The following is a 12,033-nucleotide window of genomic DNA, read 5'->3' on the forward strand; positions in this document are numbered from 1 at the left end:
ATTGGCCTGAATTAAATGTTTCTAAACTTAGAAATATTGTTTTCCTCAACACTAAGAATATGAGAAAGTTCTTAATAATCTCTTAAAATGAAAAACAAAATTATACATACAGAAAAACACTAGGGGCCAGGCACAGTGTCTCACGCCTGTAATCTGAGTACTCTGGAAGGCTGAGGCAGGAGGGTCACTTGAATCCAGGAGCTCAAGACCAGCCTGGGCAACACAATGAGACCCATCTCTACAAAAAATTGTAAAAACTTAGCTCGGTGTGGTGGCACACATGTAGTCCTAGAGCTACTTGGGAAGCTGAGGCAGGAGGATCACTTGAGCCCACGGTGTTCAAAGCCACAGTGACCTATGATAGCATTCCAGCCTGGGCAACAGAGCTAGACCCTGTCTCTATTTTTTTAAAAACAGAATTTAAAAAAGGGGTACAGGCACGGGTGGTCCACACCTGTAATTCCAGCATTTTGGGAAGCCAAGGTGGGAAGATCATTTGAGCTCAGGAGTTCGAAACTAGCCTGGGCAACATGGCAAAACTCCGTCTCTACAAAAAATACAAAAATTAGCCAGGCATGGTGGCGCATGCCTGTTGTCCCAGCTACTTGGGAGGCTGAAGTAGGAGGATCACCTCAGCCCAGTAGGTTTGGAGTTGTGATCATGCCCCTGCACTCCAGCCTAGGCAATGGACTGAGACCCGGTATCAACAAAACAAAACATAACACAAAAGCACTAAGCAATTTTCCTCTAAGAGCCTCAGTGTTCTACAAGACATAGAGGAAGGAAAATATCTAGAGCTTATATTGAAGGGACATTGACTTTAAGCATTACATGCATCTAACAACCAGGAGATGCTTTTTCCTTAAAAAAACAAAACAAAAAAACTTTTTTGGAAAACATTTTAGGAACAAGTGATTTGCTATCTGTGTCACCTCATTACTTGCAAGTAAACATCCATTTTTGCCTCTTCCTGTGAAACCCAATGTTAGTAGCTTTTCAAGATTAACATTACTGGCTTTGCATTATAATTATCTGTATCTTTTTAGTAAGGTTAAGAGAAGGTTATCTGAGACCTCATTTGCTATATTACTCCCAATCCGTATCAGTTACAATTATATCCAATATTCGTTGTTTTCTTTACTTCTGTGTTTGACTATGGGCAAGTTTCACATAAATTAAAAACTGGATTTTTGGACAAGCACAGTGGCTCACGCCTGTAATCCCAACAATCTGGGAGCCTGAGATGGGCAGATTGCTTGAGTCTAGGAGTTCAACACCAACCTGGGCAACATGGCAAAACCTTCCATCTCTATAAAAACTACAAAACATGGCAAGCTGTGGTGGCATGTGCCTGGGTCCCAGCTACTCGGGAGGTTGACATGAAAGGATCACCTGAGCCTGGGAAGATGGAGGCTGCAGTGAGCCGAGATCGCACCACTACACTGGACTTTCTAGCTTACCCACTGGAGCTATTAATTTTGTTTACTCGTGTTTATAATGATTTCTATCATCATTTTTATATCATAAGCTGATTCCCCTAAATCATAAATTCCAAAGATCCTTCTTTGTAGTGTATTCCTGGGTCCAATTGTTTCTCATATGAAAATGTCTTAACTATCTTATATCCTACAAAAATCATCTTAAAGCTTCTTACTGTATCAAGACTTCTATCAAAGGAAGTCCAAGTGTCTGTTTTCACTACCTCAGTTTGAGTGCCTACTTCACTGCACCTCCTTCCCCCTCCTCTCCATTACACTGCAGCCCTGTCCTCCACCCACTATTGCCAAAGGTTTCTTTCTCTCCTTGTTCTCATACATTTTTCGTTCAGTCTCCTTAAGATTCCTACTCTGAACAATCTCCCTTCATCTGGTAGGTTTTGCTTCTGCTCTGGGCTGGATCTCCCCTTTTCTTGATCTCTTTTTTTTCTTACATTTTATCATTTATTCTCACAGCCTCACCCATCTGTTACCTCCACCTTGCTGCCTGCCCCTTTAGAAATTTCATCCTTCATCCTTCCTTTTCCCTCCAATTCTCTCCTTTCTTTTCTATGCTCCATAATCAGCACTTGAATCTCTATTTTAAATTAGTGTAGGACCTGAATACAACATGACAAGGAAGGGTGGCTTCATGATGTACCTGAATTGTCCTAATTTAAAAATTACTTGAGTACTTTCTGTCTCTGAGGAAAAACACGAGCCCAGCCTACAGAAAGACTGCATCTACAGTATTTCCTCATTAAGTAAAACAAACAAAAAATGGAGTCAAAATTTCTTGGCTCAAGATTAATGGTATCTGCAATAACTTTATTTCTTTTTTTTTTTAGATGGAGTTTCACTCTTATTGCCCAGGCTGGAATGCAATGGCACAATCTTGGCTCACTGCGACCTCTACCTCCCAGGTTCAAGCGATTCTCCTGCCTTAGCCTCCCAAGTAGCTGCAATTACAGGCGTGCACTACCACGCCCAGATAATTTTTTGTATTTTTAGTTGAGACAGGGTTTCTCCATGTTGGCCAAGTGGATCTTCAACTCCTGACCTCAGGTGATCCGCCTGCCTTGGCAAGTGCTGGGATTACAGGTATAAGCCACCACATCCAGCCTGCAATAACATTTCTTAAAGTTTAAACTGATTGTTACAGTTTAAACAGGGTCACAGACATGAATTTTATGTAAAGTTTTTTAGTAAGAGTTCATCCTACCTGGGGACAATGGAGTAGACAGCGGGTGGGAGCAAGAGATGGTGTCAGGGACAAAACAAATGGAAAGAAAGCCAGAGTGGGAGAGTGGAAAATAACTCTTACACTCCAACCTCATCAGGACACACCCTGAAGATGTACAGGCAGAGTTTGCAATGCAGTAAATTACAATGAAGGAAATATGTATTAAGACTGATGGTTTCATTTTACTGGCTATTTTAATAATTAAAAGGCTTTATTTTAATGATACTTTGTAACAAATAAGCATTAGGATTTTTCCTGAAAAGAAGTCAAAAATTGCTTAGATTCTCTCTTTTTAATCTGCATCACAGCAAGCACAACTGAAGAGTAGACTTTTTTTCAAACAGAATTATGAAACTGAGAAAACTGGTAATGTTCTTCTCTAAGTGTGCTTTCATAATTTCCACTAAGACAATAACATGTAAAAACATTAGCTCTTCTAGCTCCATTATTACCTTAGTTAACAGATTTCAAAAAAGAAACTTGAAAAATGAAGTGTCTTACCTTGTGGAGATGTTCGAGGGCAAGCACAATCTCTCCAACATAAATCTGCACCTCATGCTCTGTGAAACGTTCTCTTTGAGAAAGATGAGTAAAAAGTTCTCCACCATTTATATAATCTAAAAATGAAATATATTTATTTAATTTACTTATATTTAACTTGTATTCGTAAATGAAAAGCAGTGTTTCCTTTTAATCACTTTGGATTCACCATAAGGCACTGATTTAATATATTGCGATTTACACAGTTTAGCATATAGTTTCATGTAGATAGACTTTTAGATTCAGATAGCAATACAGTTTCACAAAGAATGTTTACCTTAAATATAATCAAATGAGTTTGCAAAGAGTATTGCCATTAAAACCATAGCTAAAATCTGTATAAATTTGAATACATTTTCTCAAATACAGCATATCAGAAACCTCTGCCATCACCATATAATGCATACTTAACCTATTCTGGAGTACCGAAACAGCAGCCACTGCAATAACCAAAACCAAAACAAAACACAAAGTCCCATCCTTTCATTTGTAATAATTGCCAGTCACCTGTAAACAGATTCCCTATTTTCCAGAATTGTCTACACGCACTTCCAAAAATTTATATTAGGTAGTAGACAGTCTTTTATTTAGCCCAAAAATGTATTACAACTTGGTCAAATCAAAGATTCTAAAAGTAGAAGATTCCCATTTCCCTTTCATTTTTCCCTATTTATCCCAAGGGCGATCATGAAATAGGTGACCAAAAGGCTACATTAAGAAATAAATAAGAGAGTGGTTAATTTAAAAAAAAACACAAAAATAGTTATGTTGATATATGGCTCTAATTAGACATGTTTTCCAAAACTCAGAAACTCAGAACTTATTTATCATTCATTATTTTAGGTAACAACTATACAAATTAGAAAGTGCTCAAAATCCTATAGGATAAAAAACTTTTTGCCAAATAAATGTTGCTAAAAAGCTTTATAGTTTCATCAGAAACCACTGACACATTAACACAATATTTGTGTGTAAAAAAACCATTAACAACTAGAAAAGTCACAAATGCAATTTAAAGTGTTTCTCCTGAAAACCTTGAAAAGCATATTTCCCAAGTATATTGTTGAGTTTACCACAATTTGATTAAAAAATGAAATTCTTCATAAACTCACAAATTTTTCTTTTACTTTGTCCATTTAACTTTAAACTCCAAAAAGCAGATACAACAGAATTAAGTAACTCTAATAGGTAGTTGTTTTGCAATGCAGTTTACAAATCACATGTCAGCAAAAAGCATTTCCCTTCTCAGACTTCTGTATTTTGCCAAGAAGTTTTAATTATATCTGAACGTAAATCTAATTATTAAAGAGGTGTAAAGGAACACAGCATTCCTGCAAACTAATAATGAACTTTTTTTCCTACCTTAAGGTAATTATTTATTTAAAAACCCAGTACTCATGTTTATGCATGAATGGTTTCCAGTCAGTCATGACACAGAAAGAGGCACAGGTATACCAACTGCCAAACTCCTACATAGCCTTGAATGTCCAATTCAATCATCTCATCTTCTATGGCCACTCCAGCAGAGATGATCACTTTCTTCTGTTACCATTGTACTTATTTAAGACTTTAAGCACTGCAGGTATCCTGCTATACTGCAATTGTTTATTTGCATACTTACTTTCTCTGCTAAAGTAAGGATTAATATATTCATCACTATTTACTCATCATAGTGCCTGTATGCAGTAAGCACAAAATAAATGCTTATGGCATTAACAATTGAACACAAATTCTTAACACTGGAATATATGATAAACAGGGTCTCTGAACAAAACCACTCTGAAACCTAAGAGGCCAGTCTATTATTTAAAAAATCTAATGTACTACTGTTTCAAATGCAACACGGCATAGTCAAAAGAAACAGGGCTTTGTAATTGATGATCTGAACTAGACAATGGCTCCACAGCTGTCCTTCCTTAAGCAAATTAAGTCTCAGGGCTTCAGTTCTTTATCTACGAAACAGGAATAATAACTACTTAAAAATTATTGTTACTTGGGACAATATTGTTGATCCTAAATGGTTTTAACTTCATTTTCAGATTGTTTATTCCAAATGTATAGAAATACAATTGATTTTTGTATGTTAATCTTAACTGCAATTTTACTGAACTTACGTATTAGTTCTAGCAGTTTCTGAGTAGATTTCTTAGGACTTTCTATTTATAAGGTCGTGTCATCTTTAGAGAGAATTCTTCTTCCTTTTCAATTTGAGGCATTTTGTGTCCTTTTCTTGCCTACAATGTTGAATAAAGTGGGAAAGTGGATATTTTGTCCATGTTCCTGATTTTAGGGGGAAAGCATTCCATCTTTAACCATTAAGCATTATGTTAGCTCTTGTTTTTTCCATAGATGCCTTTATCAGGTTAAGAAGTTCACATCCATTCCTACTTTGTTGAGTATTATGATGAAGAAGTTGGATTTTGGAAAATGCTGTTTTTTTACATCTATTGGGAGGATCATATGCTTTGTGTTATTTATTCTGCTGATATGGTACATTAAATTGATTGACTTTTGGTTGGTAAACCAATCTTGCACTACTGGGATAGATTCCATTTGGCCATGGCATATAATTATTTTTATTTGTTGCGGGATTTGGTTTGATAGAATGTTGTTGAGAATTTTGCATTTATATTCATAAGAGATAATGATCTGGACCGGCCTCGGTGGCTCATACCTGTAATCCCAGCACCTTGGGAGGCCAAGGCAGGTGGATCATGAGATGTAGAGATCGAGACCACCCTGGCCAACATGGTCAAATATTGTCTCTATTAAAAATACAAAAATTAGCTGGGCACGGTGGCATATGTCTGTAGTCCCAGCTACTTAGAAGGCTGAGGCAGGAGAATCACTTGAACCTGGGAGGCACAGGTTCAAGTCTCAAAAAACTTAAAAAAATAGTAGCAATAGTGGTGGTGGTCATGGTGGTAACAGTAGTAGCTCAATTTCTTGTCTATTCAGAAGTTGTATTTCTTGAGTAAGTTCTAGTAGTTTGTGTCTTTCTTGGAATGTCTTTATTTCATATGTTATCTAACATAAACTAACATAAATAACAACAAAACTGTATGTTGGTATACAGTTGTTCATGGTATTCCCTAAAGATCCTTTCTAATTCTGTAAGGTCAGTAGTAAGGTCCTTTCTTTCATTCTTGATTTTATCAATTTGAGTCTTCTTTTTTCCTGGTCAGTCTATCCAAGGTTTATCAATCTGTTTATCTTCTCAAAAGAATAATCTTTTGGGTTCATTGATTTTCTCTTGCTTTCATATTCCATACTTGATTAATTTCTAATCTTTGTTATTTCCCTCCTTTCTGCTTGCTTTGGGTTTAGTTTGCTCTTCTTTTAACGTGTCTTGAGACGAAGTTTCGCTCTTGTTACCCAGGCTGGAGTACAATGGTGCGATCTCGGCTCACTGCAACCTCCACCTCCTGGGTTCAGCCAGTTCTTCTGCTTCAGCCTCCTGAGTAGCTGGGATTACAGGCACGCGCCACCATGCCCAGCTAATTTTTTGTATTTTTAGTAGAGACGGGGTTTCACCATGACGACCAGGATGGTCTCGATCTCTGGACCTCGTGATCCACCCGCCTCAGCCTCCCAAAGCGCTGGGATTACAGGCTTGAGCCACCGCGCCCGGCTTAACGTGTCTTAAGGTGGAAGATTGGGCTACTGATTTCAGATGTTTCTTGCTTTTTTAATTTCAGCACCTATAGCTATAAACTTCCCACCAAGCACTGCTTTAGCTTCATTCTGTAAGTTTTAGCATGTAGTACTTCATTTTCTCTTATCAAAAAAAATTTTTTTTTTAAACCTCGAGACCACGTCTCACTTGGGAGACACCCAGGCTGCACACAGTGCAGTGGTATGATCACAGCTCACTGAAGCTTCTAACTTCTGAGTTCAGAGATTTTCCTGAATTGTTAGGATTACAGGTGTGTGCCACCATGCCTGGCTACAATTATTTTTTTGTGGAGATGGGGTCTCACTTTGTTGCCCAGACTGTCAAAGTATGTTTTGATGCTTTTATTTTGTCTTTAACACATTGAATACTTAGGAGTATGTTGTTCCATATGGTTGTGAATATCCCAAATTTCTTTTTGTTATTGATTTCTCTTCTCATTCCATTGTGAAGAGAAAACATAATTTTTATTATTTTAATTTTTAAACATTTATTAAGTTTTTTAAAAAATGGGCTGCCATATGATCTACCCTAGAGAACGTTCCATCTGCATATGTACCCTGCTATTGCTATTTAGAGTTCTATACATGTCTATATGTCTAGGTGTTGTTTAGGTCTTCTATTTCTTTGCTGAAACTTTTTGCATTATTGCTGAATTGTCTATCTCTTCCTCCATTTCTTTCAGTGTTTGCTTTATATATTTTGGATCTGTGTTGCTAGGTACATCCATGTTAGCCTCTATGTTGTTAGGACTTCTGTCTCTGTGGTTTCTGGATCCACAGATTCAACCAACCATGAGTCAAAAATATTCAGAAAAATAACAATACAACAAATGAAAATAATGCAAAGAAAAAAGTTTAACAACTATTTATATAGCATTTATATTGTATTAAGTATTAGAAGTAATTTAGAGATGACAAAGTACACAGGTGGATGTATATGTTATATGCAAATATTATTCCATTTAATATAACAAACTTGAACATCTGAAGTTTTTTTTTTAATCCGTGAGGTATCCTGAATAACCAATTCCCTGAATATAATGAAGGATGATGGTATATATTTATAATTGTTATATCTTCATGATGGATTGGCCTTCTTTTTTTTTTATCATTATGAAGTGTTCTTTTAAATCTCTATCAGCATTTAAAAATATCCATTTGTCTGATATTAGCATAAACACTTCAGCTTTCCTGTGGGTGATGTTTCCATAGTTTATCTTTTTAATCCTTTTTCCCTTTAATCTATTTGAATCTTTGACTCTATAGTGTATCTTTTGTAAACGGCATTATAGTTAGATCTCCCCCAGTCTGACAATCTCTGCATTTTGATTAAAATGTTTAATCCATTTACATTTATTATTAACATAATACTGCAATTTTCCTTTTTTGTTTTCTATTATTCCTCTAATCTAGTCTTCCTTTACTTCTTTCTTGTTAACTATTTTCTATTGTAACATTTTAATTCCTTTAATACAGTCTCACTTTTGAAAAAAATTTTTAGTTATTTTCTTAGTGGTTGTTCTGCAACTTGCCATACAATATTACCTTATCAAAACAACTTTGGATTTATACTAACTTAATTCTGATTATATATAGAAACATTAATTCCATATAGCTCTATTCTCTTTCCCTTTTGTGCTATTGTATTACACAATACAACTACATATGTTTAAAACCCAACAATATATTACTACAACTTTACATAATGTTGTCTTTCAGAGAAGCTGAAAGAAGACAGAAGGGCAAATATATACTTTAGTTTGTTATATTAGCCTTCCTACTTAACGTTTTTCTGTTTTCTTCCTTTTTTCCTAGTGGATTCAAGTTATAATCTGATTCTAACCCCCCCACTTCCATCCCCACCCCTCCTGGTTTTGTTGTTGTTGAGACATAGTCTCACTCTGTCACCCAGACTGGAGTACAGTGGCACAAACTCAGCTCACTGCAACCTCCACCTCCTGGGTTCAAGTGATTCTTGTGCCTCAGCCTACTGAGTAGCTGGAACTAAGGTGAGCACCTCCACACCTGGCTAATTTTTGTATTTTTAGTAGAGACAGGGTTTTGCCATGTTGGCCAGGCTGCTCTCAAACTGCTGGCCTCACATGATCAGCCTGTTCTTATAGTTATTTTTCTTTTAATAACTTGGTGTGACTACTTTAGTAAAGTATTTTATCTGCAGTGTGAAGCCTCCAATGTTGTTCCTCAGAGAGCAAAGTCTTGGGCATTTGAACAATGGTTCTGGCAGGGCTCTCTTTGTACTTTCTTTTTCTGATCTGCTAGGCTGTCTGACTCTTGCTGGTATTACACCCAGGTGTTAGGACCCACTAATTGCTGGCTGGTCACTCTATTGCTTTCGATAATGCTCTGGAGCATAAATTACTCCATGGTCTAGTCCAATAAATTCAGGCCCATTTGTAGAAGCAGCTTTTGAGGACAGTGTTTAAAGTTTGTTCTGACCCTGGAGGTGCCTTCTTAGTTGTCCACAGCGAACAGTTAAACTTGTTGCTCTAATAGAGGTATGGGCCTCCTTTTAATTGCTTACCACCAAAATTTCCTTTTTTTTTTTTTTTTTTCTTTTTCCAAAAGCACCCTTAGTCTTAGGCCAGGTGTAGTAGTTCATGCACAAAATCTTAGCACTTGGAAAGGCCAAGGTAGGAGAATAGTTTAGGCCAGGAGTTTGAAACAAGTTCAGGCAACATAGTCAGACCTCATCTTTAAAAAATAAAAATAAAAATAGCCAGGCATGTAGTCCTAGTTACTCAGGAGGCTGAGACAGGAGGCTCGCTTGAGCCCCGGAGGTCAAGGTTGTAGTGAACCATGATTGTGCTGCTGCACTCCAGCCTGGGCAACAGAGCGAACCCTGTCTCAAGATAATAATAATAAAATAAAGAAAGAACTAGATGAGGCTATTTGAGTGTCTTTATATTTGCAAAGGAATTTTACAGTCAGCTTGCCAATCTCTACAAAAAAGTCTGCTTGGATTTTTATTTGGACAATTTTGCATCCATAGCTCAACTTGGGAGAAGTGACATTTTTAAAATAATTGCATTTTCCAACCCAGAAATATGGTGTATCTCCAATAATCAGGTTTTCTTTCATTTCTCTTAGCAACGCATTATAATCTACAGAATAAGACTCCTACTTCTGGACTACATTTTGATCTCTGATTTTGCATATCCTTAGAAAGGAATATTTTTATCTTTAGAAAGGAAGACCAATGCAGTAGTTAAGCATGTCTTCGGTGTCAGAAAGTCCAAAAATATTAGCTATACCTTTTAGCAATTGTGTGACTTTGAGCAAGATGTTTAATCTCTCTGAATCTAAATCTATACTTTAAAAGAACAATATATCTTTCTAAGGTTTGTTCATTTTATTCAACAGATATCTAAGCTCTTATTATGTGTCAGCCACTTTCCCAGGCACCGCACATAGAGCATTGAACAAAACAGACAAAAATCTCCAACCTAGTGAAGATTGCATTCCACTCAGGAAAATAAGTAAATTAGATATTACTAATAAGTTGGAAAGTCATGATTACTATGGAAAAAGCAGCACAGATACAAAAGTCTAGGGAGTGCCAGGGTAGAGATAAAGATTACATTTAAATAAGGATGGTTAATATAGGCCTCAGCGAGGTGACTTTTGAGCAATTACTTTAAAGGGGCAAGAACACAAGCTGAGTACATATTTGAGGAAAGACTGTTCCAAGCAGATGTAACACCTAGTCCAAAGATCCTGAGGCAGAGCAGACCAGGTGTGTTTGAAGGTCAGAAAGGAGATCAAGTGGCTAGAACAGAGTAAGTGAGGGAAAAGCAATAGGAGAGTCAAGGTCACAGAAGTAACTGAATTAGGGGAGTGAGGCAGATTGTATAAGGCTTATGGACCTTTACTGGAGCTGTTGTGTACATCGTCTACTGCACAACATATTGTGATCTATGTGAACAGCTGCCCTTGTGGCTGTGTGGCACAGAGGCCCTAGCTATCATCTTTTACTGTGAATGAAATGGAAGACTGGAGAGTTCTTAGTAGGGTAGTAGTATGATATGATTTTCGTTTTAATAGGAGCAATGACTCTGGCTACTGTATTGAGAATAGAAAGGGCAGAAGTAGAGAGATCACTTGCAATAATAAATAAGGTAAGAGATGGCTTGCTAGGAGAAGGTGGCAATGGCAGTAGTGATAAGGACCAAGCATAACTGAGCAACTGGAGAGATGGAGTGGGTGTTACTTGAGATGACTAAGGATGGGTGAAGAACAGGTTTGGAAGAGGCTATCCATTCACTGTTGGATAGGAAGAATGAACAATGCCTGACTAATAGTACAAGCTAAATAAATGGTAGTCACCACCATCGTCATCGCCATCATCATCATCATCTTGAATTATATATTCTAAGACTGGTAACAGGCTCAAGGGAGCACCACTGGAATCCTTTCAGAAGGAGAAGATCAATTTCTTGTGGCCAGTTGTAGAGCATGTAGCTTCCATGAACCATCATGAAAGTGCTTCATGCTAATTCCTTGAAATTATCAAAACTGTTTGGGTATATGTAGGCCTACATGCATTATTCTGAGGAGAAAGAATCCACAGCTTTTATGAGATTTGCCAAAGAGTTATCAGCCAAAAATTTAAGGAACATCACCTTAAAGACAGCATAAATTTGAATGGAAAAGTTTCTATCAAGTTTATTTACAAACAAACCAGCAAGTACTGACAGCACATGGGAAACCTCTGAAAACAGGTGCCATAACTCTGCCCTGAGAGCCCACATCACCCACTTGATCTTGCCCAGCATGCCCACCAGTGCCACACTCCCCCTGAGTGTTTGGATTAGTTCTCCCTGAATTTTACCCTTGCTTGGCATAACTATCCTAGAGATTATTTGTATTCACATTTGGACCAGTGGGGTTCAAAGCTTAAGAAAAGTGAGATGGAGCAAGGGATTTTCATTTCCAACGACAGCTCTGACTATCGAGAATGTACTAAAACTGCCTCTCTGATGTCTTTACGCCTCTTTTTTTTTTTTAAAGAGATCTACCAACTCTGTTAGGGTAGGGTTTGGGCTTGCCCTTGAAAGTAAAAACAACTTAGTCAGGCAGCGA

At 37.2% G+C, this 12,033-nt stretch overlaps 1 protein-coding gene across 6 annotated transcripts in view; it reads right to left on the minus strand.

Moving 5' to 3' along the window:
• RPS6KA5 (ribosomal protein S6 kinase A5) overlaps nt 1-12,033 on the minus strand; it is a 199,372-nt gene that overhangs the window by 78,707 nt on the left and 108,632 nt on the right. For all 6 annotated transcript variants that reach the window (XM_009006445.5, XM_078335613.1, XM_035261269.3 and 3 more), the window contains one exon: nt 3,220-3,335. In XM_009006445.5, coding sequence (XP_009004693.2) covers nt 3,220-3,335 — 116 coding nt within the window. The remainder of the gene's footprint in view (nt 1-3,219; nt 3,336-12,033) is intronic.

This window comes from Callithrix jacchus, chromosome 8, assembly GCF_049354715.1.
Source record: "Callithrix jacchus isolate 240 chromosome 8, calJac240_pri, whole genome shotgun sequence".
Lineage (NCBI taxonomy): Eukaryota > Metazoa > Chordata > Mammalia > Primates > Cebidae > Callithrix > Callithrix jacchus.